The sequence below is a fragment of the Oryctolagus cuniculus genome, chromosome 14 (genome assembly GCF_051225735.1).
Source record: "Oryctolagus cuniculus isolate XC-2025 breed Fujian yellow rabbit chromosome 14, ASM5122573v1, whole genome shotgun sequence".
Lineage (NCBI taxonomy): Eukaryota > Metazoa > Chordata > Mammalia > Lagomorpha > Leporidae > Oryctolagus > Oryctolagus cuniculus.
In genome coordinates this window covers 13,286,547-13,307,665 of record NC_142880.1, presented here as the reverse complement: position 1 = coordinate 13,307,665, position 21,119 = coordinate 13,286,547, and the positions used below count along the sequence as shown (strand labels likewise).

At 43.1% G+C, this 21,119-nt stretch overlaps 1 protein-coding gene across 1 annotated transcript in view; it reads right to left on the bottom strand.

Annotated features, from left to right (window-relative positions):
- The window catches only part of ADGRV1 (adhesion G protein-coupled receptor V1), a 603,645-nt gene extending 582,998 nt beyond the window's left edge, over window positions 1–20,647 (bottom strand). Inside the window, exon 1 of the mRNA XM_089313009.1 lies at window positions 19,712–20,647. Within this exon, the coding sequence (XP_089169135.1) occupies window positions 19,712–20,120 (409 nt within the window). The 5' untranslated portion in view covers window positions 20,121–20,647. The remainder of the gene's footprint in view (window positions 1–19,711) is intronic.
- Window positions 20,648–21,119: the final 472 nt, after the last annotated feature.

Here is a 21,119-nt window from a genome sequence, read left to right as displayed (position 1 = left end):
AGTGTCACATGCTGTATCTATCATTTTATATGCATTAACTCATTTAATCTTCATAGCAACATCTGAAGTGTAAGGGAGACAATGTGTATATTCAGTTTCAGATGAAGAACTTTAAGTACAGGCAGGTTTCGTATTTTTATTTTTCAACTTTTATTTAATATAAAATTTCATAAGTACAACTTTTGGATTATAGCAGCTTTTCCCCCCATAACCTCCCTCCCACCAGCAACCATCCCATCTCCCACTCTTTCCCTCTCCCATCCCATTCTTCATCAAGATTCATTTTCAATTATCTTTATATACAGAAGATCAACTTGGTATGTACTAAGATTTCAACAGTTTGCACCCAAAGTATAAAGCACTGAGTACTAGTTTTACCATTATTTTTCATAGTACAACACATTAAGGACAGAGATCCTACATGGGGAGTAAGTGCACAGTAACTCCTGTTGTTGGCTTAACAATTGACACTCTTACCTATGACATCAGTAATAATCTAAGGCTCTTGTCATGGGCTGCCAAGGCTATGGAAGCCTGTTGAGTTCACCAACTCTGATCTTATTTAGACAAGGCCATAATCACAGTGGAAGTTCTCTCCTCCCTTCAGAGAAAAGTACCTCCTCCTTTGATGGCCCGTTCTTTCCACTGGGATCTCACTCAGATCTTTCATTTAGGTCTTTTTTTTTTTTTTTTTTGCCACAGTGTCTTGGCTTTCCATCAGGCAGATTACATAAACTTGACAAGATTATACCTGGTGAGGGGAGTCCCAAGATGGTGGAGTAGGAGGGAGCTTATTGCTCTAGTCCAGGAGAAGACAGTTTAAAAAGTGGAGAGTGTGAAGTCTCAGGAAGAATTCGGGAGAAAACAGCAGAGGAAACGCTACACAAATTAGAGGGACATGGTGGACCTACATAGAGGGCGTGGACACCACACAACTTGGCACTCCAGCAGCCAAGAGCCTACATACACAATCAGCGTTGGAAAGTGAGTCAAGACCACACTGTAGCAACCCAAGCCACTTGTGATAAAGCTGAATGAAGAGCCTAGAGGGAAACTGGCTTGGAGCCCCGTGGGAGATAGTGTATCTGCCAAACTAGAAAAAAGACAGGGACATTTCTCTCCACAATCACTTTACAACAGCATCCTGTAACAAGCCAACAGAGCAGACACCGTTTGACATATGTAACAGCTGTGCCAGTTCGTGTCTGTGCCCAGGAACCAGCTGAGTGGAGACTCCACACTCTGATGGAGAGAACTAACAGGGGGCTGGGATCTCATGCCTTAGGGCTGGGGGGGAGAGGGAACAAAACAAACTGAGGCTGTATGAAGAGACTCACCATGTGGCTGGGACTTTGGGCAGTCACTGTGGGAGACTCCACACACTCAGGGCTTCCTGGTCACCTGGTGAGACATTGCTAGGGAATTTGAGTTTACATTGAGGACTGCACAGATCCTTTGTGTGGTCCTTGGGGAAGAACAGATGAATATTATACCTACTGGGGCTAATGCCCAGGCACTAGTCTTGAGGAAAGGAGCTCAGCTGAGTAGAATAAACTTCCCTTCTGAGAAAAAAAAAAAAACTCACTATGCCAAACCTGACTGTGTCACCTTAGACAAGCCCTTAACTTTGGAGAACTGAACAGAGCTCCCCAGCCACTACAAGCTTCTAGATACTCACTGAAAGCAGACACTCCACTTATCTACAGAGTCATAGTACAAAGATAAAAGCCACCACAGAAAAATCACCAAGTATGTCCACAAATGCCAAATTCATCAATTCAAGAAACAATGAGGAAGACAACATGACACCCCCAAAAGAACATAATACTTTAGTACTAGATTGTGAAGATGATAGAAGAAATTCAAGAAATGGAATTCAAAAAACTGTTTGGATTACATAGAAATAATCAGAAGCAAAAGCACAGACAACTGAAACCCATAAGAAAATTTCTCCCAAGAAATTGAGATCTTAGAAAAATCAAAATGAATAGAATAACAACTCCAGTGGAAACCCTTAACAGAATTTGTGAAGCAGAACAAAGACTATCTGACTTGGAAGACAAAGCACAGGAAATTATACAAACCAAAAACAAGAGGAAATTAGAAAACAACACTGTTGGAATCTACAAGATACTATCAAAGGATCCAACATATGTGTTCTTGGAGTTCCTAAAGGCATGGAAAGATAAAGGATTAGAAGGTCTTTTTAGTGAAATAACAGAAAACTTCCCTGATTTGGAGAAAGGGACATCCAAGTACAGGAAGCACATACAACTACTAATAAACATGCCCAGAAAAGTTAACCATGATAGATTGTAATAAAAATCAAGTAACAAAGAAAAGATTCTAAGATGTACACAAGAGAAATGCCACATTATATTCAAAAGATCTCCAATAAGACTCACTGCAGACTTTTCATCAGAAACCCAATAGGCTAGGAGAGAAATGGCAAGATACAGTCCGAGTCTTAAGAGAAAAAATAACTGTCACCCTAGAATATTATACCCTGCAAAGCTCTCATCTAGGAATGAAGGTGAAATAAAGACCTTCCATAACAAATTGAAAGAATTTGTCACCACTCGTCTAGCCTTACAAAAGATGGTAAGGATGTGCTACACATAGAAACACAGAAGCATGGTCATCATTATGAAAGAAGGTAAAGGAAGAAAATCTCAGTAAAAGTTCAAAGGAACTTCAAGCAAAAAAAAATAGGAATATTTTTGGAAAAATGGCAGGGCAAAGTCATTTCTTATAAATAGTCACCTTGAATGTAAATGGCCTCAAATCTCCAGTTAAAAGAAACCAGCTGAATGGATTTAAAAAAAATACCAAACTATCTGCTGCCTACAAGAAACACAACTCACCAACAAAGATGCATGCAGACTGAAAGTGAAAGGATGGAGAAAGATCTTAAATGCCAATAGAAACCAAAAAAGAGCTGGTGTAGTCATCCTAATATCAGACAAAGTAGACTAACAAATTTTGAGACAAAGAAGGCTACTTTAATGATTAAGGGATCAATTCAATAGGAAGATGTGACTATCATAAATGTTTACGCACCTAATTACAGGGCACCTGGCTATTTAAAAGAAATGTTAAGGGATCTAAAGGGAGATAGACTCAAATGCAATAAAAATGGGGTACTTCAATACCCCACTTTCAGCAATGGACAGATAAACCAGATAGAAAATTATCAAGGAAATAGCAGAGTTAATCAATACTATAGATCAAATGGACCTAACAGATATCTACAGAACTTTTGATCCTACAGTTGCAGAATACACATTTCTCAGAGCATGGAACTTTCTTTAGGAATGACCACATACTAGGCCATAAACCAAGTCTCAAATTAAATAAAAATCATACCATGCATCTTTTTGGACCACAATGAAATGAAGCTGGAAATCAGCAACTCAGGAATGCCTAGAAAATATGAAAACACTTGGAGACTGAACAACATGTTCCTGAATGAGCAGTGGGTCATAGAAGAAATCAAAAGAGAAGTCAAAATCTGTCTGCAAAACAAATGAAGACAACAACACAACATATCAAAACTTATGGCCGGCGCCGCAGCTCACTAGGCTAATCCTCCGCCTGCAGCGCTAGCACCCCTGGTTCTAGTCCCGGTTGGAGTGCCAGATTCTGTCCCAGTTGCTCCTCTTCCAGTCCAGCTCTCTGCTGTGGACCGGGAAGGCAGTGGAGGATGGCCCAAGTGCTTGGGCCCTGCACCCACACATGGGAGACCAGGAGGAAACACCTGGCTCCTGGCTTCAGATCGGTGCAGCATGCCGGCCATAGCGGCCATTTCGGGGGGTGAACCAACGGAAGGAAGACTTTTCTGTCACTAACTCTGCCTGTCAAAAAAAAAAACTTATGGGATACAGCAAAAGCGGTGTTAAGAGTAAAGTTTATAGCAATAGTTGTCAACATCAAGAAATTGGAAAAGCACCATATAAACGAGCTATCAATGCATCTCAAGGATCTAGAAAAACAGCAAACCAAACCCAAAACTAGAAGGAGTAAAGAATTAAAGTTACTAACAAAATTGAATCCAAAAATACATAAGATCAGCGAAACAAAGACTTGTTTTTTTGAAAAAGAATTGACACACTATTGGCCCAACTAACCAAAAAGAGAGAAGACCCAAATCAATAAAATTAGAGATGAAAAAGGAAATTTAACAGACACCACAGAAATAAAAAGAATCATCAGAAATTACTACCAGGTGTTGTATGCTAACAAACTGGGAAACCTAGAAGAAATCGATACCTAGCCACACACAACTTACCTAAATTGAGCCATGAAGACACAGAAAACTTCAACAGACCCATAACCAAGATGCAAATTCTATCAGTAATAAAGACCCTCCCAACAAAGAAAAGCCCAGGACCACATGCCTTCACTGCTAAACTCTACCAGACATTTAAAGAACTAACCCCAATTCAAGTTATTCAAAACCGAAAGGGAGGGAATCCTCCTAAACTTTCTATGAAGCCAGCCTCACCTTAATTCCTAAACCTGAAAAAGATGCAGCATTGAAAGAGTTACAGACCATTTTCCCTAATGAACACAGACACAAAAACCTCAAAATTCTAGCCAACTGAATCTAACACCACATCAGAAAGATCATCCACCCAGACCAAGCAGGATTTATCCCTGGTATGCAGGGATGGTTCAACATTAGCAAATCAATCAATGTGACTCACCACATTAACAGACTGCAGAAGAAAAACCATATGATTATCTCAATAGATGCAGAGAAAACATCTGATAAAATACAACATCCTTTCATGATGAAAACTCTAAGCAAATTGGGTATAGAAGGAACATTCCTCAACATAATCAAGGCAATTTATGAAAAAAACACAGCCAGCATCCTATTGAATGACGAACAGTTGGAAGCATTTCCACTGAGATCTGGTACCAGACAGGGATGCCCACTCTCACCACTGCTATTCAATATAGTTCTCAAAGTTTTAGCCAGAGCCATTAGGCAAGAAAAAAATTAAAGACATCGAAATTGGGAAGGAAGAAGTCAGACTACCCCTCTTTGCAGATGATATGATTATTTAGGGGACCCAAAGAACTCTACTAAGAGACTATTGGAACTCATAGAAGAGTTTGGCAAAGGAGCAGGATATAAAATCAATGCACAAAAATCAACAGCCTTTGTATACACATGCAATGCCACGGCTGAGGAAGAACTTCTAAGATCAATCCCATTCACAGTAACTACCAAAAAAAATCAAATATCTTGGAATAAATTTAACCAAGGATGTCTAATATTTTGTAATTCTCATCATAGAGATCTTAAAGAAATATAAGATACAAAAACATGGACAGTATCTTCCATGTTCATGGATTGAAAGAATCAATATCAAAATGTCCGTTCTCCCAAAAGCAATTTACAGATTCAATGCAATGCCAATCAAAATACCAAAGACATTCTTCTTAAATCTAGAAAAAATGTTGAATTTCATTGGAGACACAAGAGACCTAAAATAGCTAAAGCAATCTTATACAACAAAAACAAACCCAGAGGCATCATACCACCAGATTTCAAGACATACTACAAGGCAGTTATAAACAAAACAGCCTAATACTGGAACAAACTGGGACAACCACTATGGAAGATAGTATGGAGATACCTCAGATCAGAGTAGACTTACCATATGACCCAGACATCCCACTCCTGGGAAATTACCCAAGGGAAATGAAATCAGCAAATAAGAGTTACCTGCACCTCCATGTTTATTGAAGCTCAATTCACAATAGCTAACAAATGGAATCAACCTAAATGCCATCAACTAAAGACCGGATAAGTAAATTATAGGATATGGAATACTATACAGCAGCAAAAAATGAAATCTGGTCATTTGCAACAAAATGGATGAATTTGGAAATCATACTTAGTCAAATAAGCCAATCCCAAAGGGATGAATACCATATGTTATCCCTGATCTGAGAATACAATGAAATCTGAAAGTGAAATTGAAACTTTGAGAAGGGGCAACGGGCTGCCCTTGTCTTGACTGTCCAACAGTTTTTCCTTTTTTCTTTGATACTATTTGTTGAACTCTTAACAGTTAATCATGTGTATAAAGTCAATTGAAAATAGATCTCAGTAAAAAAAAATGAGGGAGGAGGAAACTTGTAACTATAAAGCTGTATAGTTCTGCATACATTCCTAAGGACTTACTTCTAAGGGTACAGTTTACAAACTTGTCATGGTACTGCAAATCCCATTAAGCTGGATGGTAAAAATGCCATCTTATTTGTTAAAGCGATCATATTAAGTGTTGAAATGAATAGATAGGATTAAGTATTAAAGTGATCATATAAGTAGGATCAAGTGCCTGGTAACAATAAATGGAATTAAAAGGAGAGAATGTTCCAACATGGGAAGCAGTCCACACAGCAGACTCATAGAATGAAAACTGCTTTAAGTAAACTCTGACCTCATAATCAGTCCTTAAAGCTTCCTGGTCTGGCCAAAAAGCCCATGAGCATTTCAGGCATAGAAAGCCAAGACACTGTGGCAAAAAGTGTTCTACACAGAGGATCTCTGTGAGCGAGACCCCAGCACAAAGAAGGGGCCATCAGCAAAGGATGTTCTTTTCTCTAAAGGCAGGAGAGCACATCTACTTTGCTTATGGTGTTGTCCAAATACTGAAGGACTCTGTGGACTCAAAAGGCCCCCATAGCCTAGGCACAAGAGCCTTGAGTGGTCACTGAGGTCATATGTTAGAGCGTTGTTAAATTAACAGGAGTCACTGTGCACTAACTCCCCATGCAGGACCTCAATGAGTTGTATTATCAGAGTTAACTGTAAAAGTAGTTCTCAGTGTGTGCGGGTGTGCGTGTGTGTGCATGCACATGCAAATTGCTGAAATCTTCCCTTAGTGTAGAGTTGGTCTTCTGTACACAAAGTTAATTGAAAATGAATCTTAATGGAGAATGGGACTGACAAGGAGGGGTTGGGGAGGGTAGGAGGACAGCTGCATTCCTGAAGTTGTACTTAGGAATCTGTATTCCTTAAAATGAACAAAATAAACTTAGAAGATTATACCTGTGAACTACAGTCCCAAGATACAAAGACACATTGCACAGGTCCAGATCCCAGTTCCTAAGCAAAATTCAAATTAACAAAGGCTTCTCAGTAAGTGTGCAACAGTGAAGGTTGCTCTGAAAGTCCCTATGAATCTCGTTAAAGATATCAAATAAGAAGTGTGTATTTTAGTCTCCTCTGCAATCCAACTCAGTCTTACTGGCAGCATAGTCTGTTATTATCAACATTAGTGAATAAAGGAGTCCCCATACCTAATGATAACGATGTTATAAGAATGATTACATTATTATACAATTTCAAACCCAGCAACTTGCTATTTGCAAGGTAATTAGCTGCAGGCACAGATGTTTTGTGTGGCTGTTAAGATACTTTAATAGAGCATAGCCAATGAGAAAGTCCAAGTCTGGGGGCTCTATTGCTACCTACAGTCCCATCCATCTCTCATACTGAAAGATGTGTGCCTGGGGAGTATGGGCAGACGTGCAGAGCAGCTAGAGGAGTAGAAGGGGATTTCTAAATGCATAGTGCCAGTAAGCCACACAAGGATTTTAAACTATCACTTCAAGTCATTATAAAAATCTCAAGTTTTGGGGCTGGCACTGTGGTGTAGATTAATCATCCGCCTGCAGTGCCTCCATCCCATGTGGGCGCCAGTTCGTGTCCTGGCTGCTCCACTTCTGATCCAGCTCTCTGCTATGGCCTGGGTACGCACTGGAAGATGGCCCAAGCACTGGCGCTCCTGTACCCATGACAGACCAGGAAGAAGCTCCTGGCTTTGGATCAGCTCAGCTCTTGCTATTGCAGCAATTTGAGGAGTGAACCCCTCTAACTCTGCCTCTCAATCTTTATTTAAAAAACAAAGTTTTGAGATCAGTACTGTAATAAAAGTAGAAGTAAAAAGCTTGATTTGTGGCAGCTCACTAGGCTAATCCTCTGCCTTGCACACCAGGTTTTAGTCCCAGTCGGGGCACCGGATTCCGTCCCGGTTGCCCCTCTTCCAGGCCAGCTCTCTGCTGTGGCCAGGGAGTGCAGTGGAGGATGGCCCAGGTGCTTGGGCCCTGCACCCCATGGGAGACCAGGAAAAGCACCTGGCTCTTGGCTCCTGCCATCGGATCAGCGCGGTGCGCCGGCCACAGCGCGCCAGCCGCGGCGGCCATTGGAGGGTGAACCAACGGCAAAGGAAGACCTTTCTCTCTCTCGCTCTCTCTCACTGTCCACTCTGCCTGTTAAAAAAAAAAAAAAAAAAAAAAAGCTTGATTTGTTTTCCAAGTCCATGTCAAAGTGCCTCAGTAAGTGAATGACTAACCCTCTACACAGTATCACTCATGAAGTAAAACCCTGGCAGGTTAAAATAACTTTAGGGAAGGCCAGTAGTCTACAAGGTCTCAGATAACAGCTGTCCCACCAAAGCATGTGGCTGCAGTCACTAAAGGCAGGAGCAATTTTGAAGGTCCCCTGATGTTCTCTAAGGTACTTAAAAGTTATGCAAACCTGCCATACAAGTACTAAACTGCTCTACAATGATGGTCAAAGACTATTTCCAATTTACAATTTTGGTAGTAAGTATTCAAGTAGATTTGATTTAGGCTTGAAAATATTGAGATTTTCAATGTTTAATACTAAAGTCTAATATAGGATTTTTTATATTTACATATTAATATTAGGGGATTTGAGAAAAGAACATCTTAATGGAAATATTTTAGTGAAATATGATCATTGTGATTATTACTCAGACAACTTTTTGACACTGACTTCAACACCCACTTTTGTTACTAATTTTTATGGCTTATCTGTAAAGTAAAAATAGTTAACCTGCAATTGTGTGGTTAATATTACATGAATTTATATGAACATACATTGGAAAATCATAAGGCACTAACCAAATGTTAACTTTTTTAAGTTTAAAGTATTTTGCCTCCACCAAAATAAGGTACTTTATAAAAGATCATTATACTGATGCACATCTGACCCATTTAGGAAATTAAAAAGACAAGTACATGCATTTAACATCTGACGAATTCTGCATGTGAGTAAAGTAGACTTACTTTTCCGTTAAGGCCCAGTTCTTTATCTAGGTAATCTAACTGAATTGCCATCATTAAAAGATAGCATTGTAAAATGTTATGAAGTTGTCTAAGGAAGAAAAAACCACTATTCCTCACCCTGGCACCAATTTCATCTAGATGAGTTCTTGCTTACAAGAGGGAACTGGATTCAGCGGGAATACAACATGCAAGCCCATTTCTGACTTCAGCTTATCCTGGACGGGTCAATCATTGCCACTACCAGACCTCCCTTCTTAGGAAAACCTACATCCTAGAGGAAGGTGTTCAGGGCTGCAAAGGGTGATTTTCTCAGTTTGGTAACCTTGAGTTTCATAGTTACTTGGCAGAGGCTATACCAGGCATGTTTTCAGGGGAAATCTTCAAGCCATATATGATCCATTTGCCCTATAAGTTGACACCGAGTTTAACAGGCACAAAGAGGAAAAGGAATGAACACACTAAGTGCTTGTTTTATCATCTTCCCTGTTGAGTGGGGAAGAGGATAAGAGACTCTGATACACTATGCCTCCAATTTGCTCCCCTAGCCTTCCAGGTTCTCCCAATTACTTCCTTTTCCAAGGCTAATCCCAAGACGCACCACATGTTTTTTACTCTGAAGACTCCTCACCCTATTCCCAACATCCAGCCCAGCTATTGGATTCATGAGTAGCTGGGTGACATACTTTGTAGAAGATCTCAGCTTCATTTTGTTTCACAGACATCAAGCCTGCTTCCACACAGAAGTCATGCAAAACATGAAGTTCTGCTGAACCCTTTTTTAAACACCTCCCTATCCCCTTCATTTCACATCGCCTCTGCCCAGAGCAATCATCATTACACATGGATTATTACCATCTTCACAAATCTCTTCTGCCCATCCCAATCAAGTGTCCACACACTGCCAAGACAACCTTCAAAGACTATTTTTATATCTATTGTTCAAAATTGACAGTATTTCCTTAATACTTAAAAAAGGTAAAAAAAAAAAAAATTCTTGCTCTGATAATTCAAACCAGAAGACATCTGTAAAAACATCAAGACAAGGGCTTCCCAAAATCCTCTCCTCCATACAAAGAGAACACTGCAAAAAGATTGTCAGAATCCACTTGTGCAGACTTTTGAAATTAACAAGCACTTGTAGTGTTCCAGGAAGCATTTACTGAAGAAAAACACCTGGAGCTCGCATCGCAGCACAGGTTAAGCTGTCACTTGGGACCCCAACATCTCCACCCCACCTCCAACCCTGCTTCCTGCTAATGCATACCCCAAGAAGCAGTAGATGATGGTTCAAGTACTTGGGCCTCTGCTACCCATGTGGGAGCCCCAGAGTTCCTGGCTCCTACCTTCGGCCTGGTCCAGCCCCAGCTTTGTGGCCATTAGCAGAGTGTGAACCAGCAGATGGAAGATTGCTCGCTCACTCTCATACACACATCCCACCTAAGCTTCCATGGTTGCATTAAAAACCCACAGCCTACACCACATGAAAACCACAGCCTGGCAGCCACTGAGGAGAACAAGAGGGGCTGGAAATCGGAAGGCCCAAAGAGAATTCGTTTTTGTCTGCTAGTTCCTTGGAGGACCCCTCTCGCAGGGGTACTTCTATTTGACCTGACACAAAGTTCACCTAGCATAAAAAGCTTTTTCCCCTAGAGGTGCTTGTCAAAGACACTTGAAGAAATTATCTACCATAGCAGCTTCCAGAGGTGGTGGGTTACAGCTGGGGGAACTAAGCTCACCAGAAGCCTAAAAGCCAAGACTGAGCAATGCCAAGTCCATACAAGCTTTCAGGAGTTCCAATGTAATCCTGGATTCCAGAAGATGAAACACAGGATAGAGCCAGGCACCTGCTCACGAAAGACCTGAGGAGGTCCCAATTTCTCACCTCTGCCTGACTCTGGGGTGGTTTTCAGAGAGGAAGTGAGGACTACAGCACAGTGGTAAAACTCATGGCTGAGTGATGAAAGCAGGTTCCAACACAAACAGAATACAGAACTCCTCAGCAAAAACTGGGAGAATCACTTTTAAGAAAATCCCTGTCCCATCAGGGCTAATCACTAAGCTCACCAGGCAGTCTTTTTAAGAATTCAAAAGAATACAAAATTCCAAAAGTCACTAAATAAATGAAAAAACAAAAAGCAGTAAGCAGTCACAAGAACTCTGGGAAAGGTAGGAATCTGATTTCCAAAGCATCTTTTTAGATGACCAGTTTTCTACTTTTATTTATTTGAGAGGTAGAGTTACAGACAGAGGCAGAGACAGAGAGAAAGGTCTTCCTTCCATTGGTTCACTCCCCAGATGGCTGCAATGGCCATCTAAGATCAGCTAAGTTGATCTGAAGCCAGGAGCTTCCTCCCGGTCTCCCACGTGGGTGCAGGGACCTAAGGACTTGAGCCATTCTCCACTGCTTTCCCAGGCCATAGCAGAGAGCTGGATGGGAAGAGGAGCAGCCCAAACTAGAACTGGCACCCATATGAGATGCCGGCACCACAGGCGGAGGATTAACCTACTGTGCCACGGCACCGGTCCCCAGGTTTCTACTTTTAACACAAATACCACACATGTAAAGGAACAAGAAAATAAAAACAATACACATGTAAAAGTAACATGAACTACCCCTGGAAGAACATTCCAGATGTTGGACTTAGATACTTCATATCAGTTAAACTATTTTTAAAGATTAAGGGAAATCATGCCCATGTAGCACACACACACTTGTGTACAGACACATGTACACACATATATACACATATAAATGCATATATTAAAAGGATTTTCCATTAACTTGAGTATCAAACATTTTTAGAAGTTCTACAGTTTAGAAGTAAAATAACCATATTGAAAATTTATTAGAGGAACTCAATGGTTGACTTGGGCAGATGAAATAAAAAGTCAACTTTAGGGGCCGGCACCGCGGCTCACTAGGCTAATCCTCCGCCTAGCGGCACCGGCACACCGGGTTCTAGTCCCGGTTGGGGCGCCGGATTCTGTCCCGGTTGCCCCTCTTCCAGGCCAGCTCTCTGCTGTGGCCAGGGAGTGCAGTGGAGGATGGCCCAGGTGCTTGGGCCCTGCACCCCATGAGAGACCAGGAAAAGCACCTGGCTCCTGGCTCCTGCCATCGGATCAGCGCGGTGCGCTGGCTGCAGCGCGCCGGCCGCAGCGGCCATTGGAGGGTGAACCAACGGCAAAAGGAAGACCTTTCTCTCTCTCTCTCACTGTCCACTCTGCCTGTCAAAAAAAAATAAAAATAAAAATAAATTTAAAAAAAGTCAACTTTAGGAAAACTCAAGTGACCAAGACTGAACAAAAAGACAAAAGAATGAGGGCCTGGCACTGTGGCTCAGCAGGTTTAAGCCCTGGCCTACAGCTCTGACATCCTATGTGGGCATCGGTTCAAGTTCTGATCCAGATCCCTGCTAATGCACTTGGGAAGGCAGCAGAGAATGGCCCAAGTCCTTGGGCCCCTGCACCCACATGGGAGGCCTAGAAACGGCTCTTGGCTCTAGATTGGATCAGCTCTGGCCACTGTTGCCATTGGGGAGTAAACCAGCAGATGGAAGACTTCTTGCTGTAACTGCCTTTCAAATAAGATCTTTAAAAAAAAGAAAAGAAAAAGACCTTCACAGTTCTGCAGGACACCATCAAATATAAAAATGCACAAGAAGCCCCAAAAGAAAAAAAAAAAGGATTGAAATAATATTTGAAATCACTCAAGGCTTCCTAAATTTAATGGACAATATTAATCTTGAAGAACTTATATTCCAAGACTTCAAAAAAAAAAATCCACATTGACACACACAATCAAACTGTCAAAAGCAAAAGAGAACCTTGAAAGCATCAAGGGAGAAGCATGTCTCACATCAAAACATGGATTAACATCTGACTTTCTCATGAGAAACCAAGTTGGCTGCAACACAGTGGAATGGCATATTCAAAATGCAGAAAGACTGTCAGCTAAGATCGGTATATCCAGCAAAGCAATCATTCATAAATGGAGGGGACAGCATTGTGGTGCATTGGGTTAAGCCACTGTCTGCAATGCCAGCATCCAGTTCCAGTCCCAGCCTCTTCCCTCTTCTGATCCAGCTCCCCATAACGCGCTTGGGAAGGAAGCAGGAAATAGCCCAAGTTCTTGGGCCCCTGCACCCACCTGGGAAACCCAAAGGGAATTCCTGGCTCAGGTTTGGTCCAGTCCAGCTTTTGTAGCCATTCGGGGAATGAACCAGCAGATGATCTCTATGTCTCTCTTCTGTCTCTGCCTTTCAAAAAAGTAACTTTTTAAATGAAAAAGAAATTAAAAAATTCCCAGATAAACAAAACCCGAGGGAATCTGTATCCAGCAACCTTCCAAGAAATACTAAAGGAGGAGCCCACCTTGTGACTTGGCAAGCAAAGCCGACACCTGTGACAGCGACATCCCATACGTGAGCTGGCTCGTGTCCCCACAGCTCTACTTCCAATCCAGCTCTCTGCTAAAGTATCTGGGAAAGCAGCTTATGATGGCGCAAATCCTCGTGCCCAGGGACCCATGTAGGAGACCCAGAAGAAGCTCCTGGCATCAGCATGGCTTAGCCCTTCAGCAAGTCAAGCAGCAGACTGAAGATCTCCGTCTCTTCTTATGTCTTATTTGAAAGGCAGAGCTACAATTATTTAGAAGATACTAGAGGAGACCCTCAGAGAAACGAAAGGGCACGACAAAGTTACTTGCACCCACTATGCCACAGCGCCAGCCCTTTAAGGAAATCTCTACAAACAAAAAATTAGATGGGCGAAGAACTTGAGTAGGTATTTTACCAAATATAGACAAATGGAGAAAAAGTAATGTGAAAAGATGCTCAGTATCACTATTTTTAAGGGTAATGCCAGTCAAAACAACAGTGAGATACCTATTCACCCTCACCAGGATGGCTTGACTCAAAACGATAGAAAACAAACGTTGACCAGAAACTAAAACACTCAGGCATGGCAGGTAGGAGTATAAAACGGTACACACACCTCCAAACCTAAACACAAACACTCACAGTAGTCTCACAGTAGCCAAAAAAAAAAAATAGAATCCAAATATCAGTTGGTAAACATAGTCCTACAACAGAGTATTTGGCTATTTAAAAAAGGAATGAAGTTCCAATACACAGTGTAACATGGATCAGTCTTACAACATCAGGTTAAGTATAAGAAATCAGGGGGATAAAATTTATTATGTGATGACATTTATATGAGATGTCCAGAACTGGTTCATCTAGAGAGACAGAAAATAGATTAGTGGCTGCCAGTGACTGGGGGGTCTAAGAGGAGAGTGGAGTGGGCAAGGAAAGCTAATAGGGGCAGAGTTTCTTTGTGAGGTGTGAACATGCTCTGGAATCGACAGTGGTTATGGTTTCACAACTTCATAAATATATTAAGTAACTGAATTGAGGTTCTGTTGATACTTGAGTTTTATCTCAAAAGTAAATCCAACCCATTCTGCATTCCCAGCCATCATTGTTTCTCCAGACTTACCAGCTGCAGGCCAGTTAACCCAATGTGTGTCTGGGACAAGAAAGCTGGGGATTCTTCGTCTACACCTTTGACATAAGCTACTTCCAAGCTCTTCTCATTCCTTCTCTCCACTCCCTCTCCTCCGTTCTTTCAAGTTCAGGCCAAGTCTCACCTTTGACAGAGCAATTTCCAACCTCTGCAGTCCAAAGTGCCAGAGGACCTGGGAGCTGTCTTCATTTCATTCCTATTTATCAGCACTGCTTAACTGAGTTGAAGAATACACTAGTAACTACTCACAGCCACAGATACTTTCTCTTTATAATCACACACCAAAATGCAAACAAGGCAGTGCTTTCATATGTTCTCAAAAACTAGAGTTTCTCTAGTTTTGCAAGGCTTATGTATAAGTCACATCTATTACGCCTATTTCCAATTAAACTTTATTTGAAGAATGAGAACTGTTTTAGTTACATAAATGCAACTATGTAATAACAGTGTTGCATTGACATGCTCAATTGAATTACATGGATTAAAGGATATCATTCCAATTATCCTAATAAAAGGATTATCACAATATGTAGTGTTTCCTGCAGAAGAGAATATGAATACATGCAGCACATTAACATTACCCAACTAACAAAATCCATGACTAAGGAAGCTACTTTCAATAAGCTAGCAGATACAAATCCTTCACCGATTTCCACAACATGGTTCAGAGCACTTGTTCAATCGTGGCAACACTCAATCTTTTCTTACACGTATCCCCCACAGAATCCTTGCCTGCATAAAGATGGAAAAGTCAATCTAAGTAATTAGGAATGGCTGCTGCTTTGTTCATCTTGAGTCATCTTAGCTCCAAGAATGCCAGTATACACACCCTGTATTTATGGCACATACTACACATAGAAATAGACCAACAAAGCCACACAATGCCTTTTTGGACTTGTATTTCATTTGAAGCTATTCTTTCAACCTGGGCCACATTTCAGTGAGTGGTATTTATAATTACAATCATCCCCTTATTAGCTTGGTATTTCTTTGTCCTGGCCCTATGGCACCCTACAGTTGAAGGCAAGGAAAACTGTTGATTAGTTCCTTAAGATCAGCAACAATAACAATGCTGGAAAGAAAGCTACTTGGAGACGATGGCATAAGAGCCAGCACTCAACAGTTTCAGACGGAGAACAGCAAATTATAAGCGCGAGTACTTCGTTGCATGTTACCAAATTGGCTAGTTGAAATGCTAATTGCCTTTCAGCAAAACTAAAGGCAGACGGGGGACCTTGGACTTCAGAGAATAAAATGCATTACTACTCCACTTCTGCACCATTGTCTTGCTGCGAATCATTCGAAATCTATTCATAAAAGGTAGCTCTTTCCCTAACCTTTAAGATGTGGGAAATTTATTTAGCCCCTACCAGCCCCTCCATTGGGTGGCTGTGCCAAGATGTGAACAGATGGTTGGATTAAAGCCGCGTTAAGCTCCTAATAAAGTAAAGCATGAAAGAGTTCTATGCTGAAATGTATGAGAAAACACGCCTAGGGAAAAGGAGCTTGGAATACAAACTCATAAAATTACAACGATCATAATCTTTAAAGCCTAACTATTTTGAAGGCGACTACGATCAAATGCATGTGGCAAGAGCTATCATTTGTCACAGATTCCCAGTCTCCCTCTGTACTCAGTACTTGTGAATATTACTTCCAAACTCATGTACGGATAGTTACTCTAACCACCACGGTTCCCACCTTCTATCAAAGAGTGTCCATTTTAGGTTTCCAAAGTTCTGAGTGAATGAGAAGTCCCCCTATCAGCATCCAGCCCTCATCTGGAGGGACAGCTAGACTCAGGCCTGACTGCATCAAAAGGGGCCCATGACCACCTGCCCAGCAGCTGGGGGGAAGACTTGTGCTGGCACATCTTAAAGTGTATAGTGTCACAGTGCAATCAGAAAATACAGCCTCTAGGGGACTACAGCCTTTCGTAAGCCAGCTCCCCGCTTCATCCCCTCCGGCCACACCTCTATCAGAGCAACAGAAGTGGGGCCCTGTGACTTCCTGTGTGGCCTGACATCCATCCACCCTGCCATACTGGGGAACCCTCCGTACAAGCATAGATACCAGCTGTACCCCCAAACCCAACCTGTGAAGGGAGAAGATGAAGCAGGCAAGTGGGGAGAACAATTTCATCCACTTCATTCTGCACAGAAGAGGATTCTGACTTTAAGTTTATCTTTATTTCTCACCAAATGTTTACATCACATCTGACTTGCCAGAATGTGACACAGTACTGGCACTAAACATACCTTTGTCAGTGGTGTCAAATAATTCAGCTCTCAGGCCGATTCTATGAGTTAAGACAGACACCTCCACGGCCGCCCATTCACCAAAGCATCTGGACATGGGAGTTCCTGGGCACTTTGCCTTATTTCTGCATTCTCACTTCCTATGTGACTTCATCACTTTTACAATCAGAGGGGGGATAAGTTGTTTCCAAGTTAGAGGAGGAGAAACAAAGAGGGAATGCCGAATTATGTGATAGCTTTGAGGGTTTTCTCCAATAAGTCAGGAAGACACCCATGCAGATTCCCCACAGAAATACACCCTGCTTTATAACCAACTCCGACAGTCAGCCAAGGAGATCCACATCCTTTAGGACATCCGAGTCATCTGGTTGCTGTCCATAGGAAGTACAAATGGTGACGGCACAGGCCTTTCCACACGCAGACTTCACACCAGCGGCATGAAATGATTTGTCACAGGCCAATCAGGATCAAAGTCACTTATTGCATAAAGTGACCACTTTGTGAAACCTTATGTACTAGAGCCACATATGCTCCAGTCACTGTCCTCAAGGATTTTGTGTCCTAACTGGGGTAAACTTGAGATTCAGTAAGAGACGGCATGTGGTTAGGCGGCCGTGAACCAAACAGTTGACTGAGTTAACGAAGTAAGCTACTTCACAATAGACTCCAAGAAGCCGCAGGTGATTAAAATCCTAGCTCGAGAGAACAAGTGGTCTTAAGTGCTCTGAACTTCCCTAGATTGTTTCAAATATAAAAAAGCAAAGAAGTCCATGTTCCAAGTCTCCTAACTAATGACTAAGGATGTCACCTGTGTTCACGGACTACATTTCTGAACCATCACATGCCGAATTTAAGACAAAAACATTGTTTCTTTCCAGGGCATCAATCTTCCTACTGTACCTTCCTCTGTGTATTTGTTTTTTTATAAGCTTTAGTGCTGCAAGTAACTCAGGTTATTGCTTTGGGACAATGAACATAATGGGCTTTCAACTTCACCAAGACATACACCATAAGGCTACAGTTACCAAAATATAATGCTGACACACATGACTTCCCTATCTGAAAACCTCAAGACTCAGCGTTAATGTTAACTTACCTGTGCCCCATTATGGGCCCACATTCCAAAGATTACTGCCTTAAACTGAAATACCATTTTAAGATTTCAAAGACAGAAAGATCTTCCAATTGTTGGTTCATTCTCCAAATGCCTACAATAGCCGGGGCTGGACCAGGGCAAAGTCAGGAATCTGGAACTACATGCGAGTCCCTCGTATCAGTGGCAAAGGGCCCAAGGACTCCAGCCTTCATCTGCTGCCTCCAGAATGCACAGTAGAGGGAAGCTGGATTGTGAACAGTGGCAGGACAGGTTTCCAGGCACTCGGATAAGGGATACGGGCATCCCGACACACAATGCACACCTGCTTATCTTTTCATCACCACCTTCAGTATAGGGTAGGTGTTAAGAGCACTTCAGAAAACCACATCAGCTCTCACTCAGAAACCATGGCCAAGCAGCTGGAGCCGCCCATGCGTAAGTGTCATTATGTGTGAATTCAATTTACGACCTTGATATAGTCAGCTATACCAAAGGCCTTCTCAAAATTCCAGATACAGCAGGTTTTTTTTTAACAGCAGGCTTTCAATAAGAGTGCTGAATTTTTCTTCACCAAGATGAGATCCAGTCATACCTTTGAGTACTTTGATCACCTTGAAAAGACAGTCTTATTTTTTATTTCTCTTAACAGCACGCTAAAGCTCAAAAGAATGGACAGATATCCAAGGTCACCGTGTTACGGGCGGAGTCTAGAGAGTGGACTGAGGCACACAGAAGTAACGCATTTTATAACTCAGAGTAAACTGGATAACTGTCCTCACTCCCCGTCTCCGTGGCTTACACCCTTCTCAAGTGATATAGGCTTAACAGCAATTTCCTAAATTAATCCTCCTCATTTATATCATGTCTAGATCATTTTTGCAGTTTTTATTCGAACTAGATCTTTTGATATGACAGTAGGAAACAGCAACTCAATCCTTTAAGATCAATGTATCTGAGCAAGAATTCTTGAACAAAGCTTTATTGTTTACGGTGTATCTCTGAGCTTTCACTCAGTAATTACACATCCTTAAATTTTTATTGTCAGTATCTCCAAGAGGGTGCAACCGACACACACATTAGAGAGAATTTTAAAGACTGTAGATTTTGCAGAGTGTTTAGAACACTTAGAACAAAAATTACCGAAGATAAGCTGCTATAGTTCTTCCATTGATGAACACTGCCGCAGTTAATCTTAATTTTTTTTGGGGGGGGGGTCAATTTTAAGGCAGTTTAAAATATCAGAAATACTTAAGCTTTTTAAAGATACGTAGTTATTCTATAGAACTCCAGGCTAATCCCAAGCTCCTCGAGACATACTTTACCGAAACTCTTAGGCGGTGGTAATTCTGAGTATAGGAAGGCCCTTAATTCTCTCTCAACCTTCGCCTTATCACCCGTTACGCATGGCGCGCCATTCTTGACCACTTCAATCCCAGCCAGGGCTTTGACAATTGAAGCCTCGATCGCCGCTTCCAACAGGCACAAGGAGGAGAAAGAGAACTTTTTCACTCTGCTCGCTCACTTTTCACCTTCTCGGAGGTCAGGCAGCCTTGGAGCTGGCAGCGGACGGCGCTCAACGCAGAACCTCGCATCCCTGGGCATCGCGGCCGCCGCCCGCCGCCCCGGTGCGCGCCCGGCTTCCCCGCGCCGCCCTCGCCCCCGCCCAGAGCAACAGGTGCCGCAGTAGCCGGCCCACGCCGCCGCGGCGCTCCTGGCCTACCTGGCCCCGGGGACCGCGACATCCGCGCGCGCCCTGCGGTCCCCGCCAATCCGCCCCCTCGCACGCCGCGCTCGGCCTCTGGCTCCAGTGCCCACGCCGCGCCCGCGCTGCTGGTCCTTTCTCCCGCTGTCCCGTCGGGCGGAGGCTCCATCCTCCTCACCCTCCCCCTGCAGCCTCCGTCTGCTCCAATAGGACCCGCGGCTCCCGGGGCTGCGCTCACCTGACCAGCCGAGCGGGGGTGGCCGCCCACGGCAGCGCGTCCCGCTCTGCGCAGCGGGCAGCCAGGTCCCCGCTCCGGCGCCGGGAACACCCTGCCTGGGGCATCCCAAATGGACTCTTCCGGGAGCCGGGCGCCTAAGCCGACCTGCCCTGGCGCAGGAGCGCGCGAGTCCAGCCTGTGCGGACGCATCCTGGCCCCTGCGTGCCGGCCCCCTTTGGCTAAACTTTCCAGTTTCCCGCTTGGGCCTGGGGTAAACCCCCGTCTGGTCCGCGGGTCACTCCTCCCTGGTTACTCACCGTTAGCTAGTCCTAGTTTTCTCTCCGGAGAGGGTAACCATGTTATTTCTCCTAACGCTAACGCCAGGAAAATTTGAGCGTCGAGAATTGATGAAATGCTTGAAGCGAGGAATCCACCCTCACGTAAGCAAGCCAGCAACTGGGCTGAAGCGTCTTCGTATTTATACCGCAGGATGATTGCTACCTACCCTAGACAGCTGTTGCAAGGACCAGGTGGATTTGATCAAGTGTGAAGCGCCAACACCTTACAGTACGCGGTACACCTGGCGCGGGGCAAACCCTCTACTAACGTTACTGTTCTCACAGCTTCAAAGTAAAGGAGCCCGTGGCCGACCATACATCAGCAGTGTGCCTATCCCTATCCGCACCAGAGATTGTTAAAGCAAGTTCACAGATCAGCAAACACCGCCTTACCACTTTTCATAGACAAAAACCAGAAAACAAACCAGAGCTGACTGAGTGGCTTAGAGACAGACAGGGCGAGGTCCTAGCCGCCTCAGGCTAAGGGCAGCGCACAGGTGGCCTGGCTAATTAGTCCATATAGAAGTATCTAGATAGTGACGCCCACTTAGAAACTGCTATCCAAGAGTAGCTACTTAGCATTATCTCGGACTGTTACTGATTGCCTCTTCTCAAAGCTGCAACACTCAACAACAGCAAAGGTTATTCGGACAAATGCTGCCCGTGAGGGCCCTACCCAAGACAGTGAGAAGAACAGCCCAGGGGGTCAGGAGCCAGAACAACTTTCCCCCGGTACAGCTCAGCCAGGAAGGCTGGCAGGGTCTTGGCGCTGTAAATCCATGTTGCATGTTAGCCCAGTAGACAGGCTGCTCGCTAAACCTTGCAGGACAGGAGCTGAAATTTCAAGAGAACCTAAAGTCGAGCAGAGAAG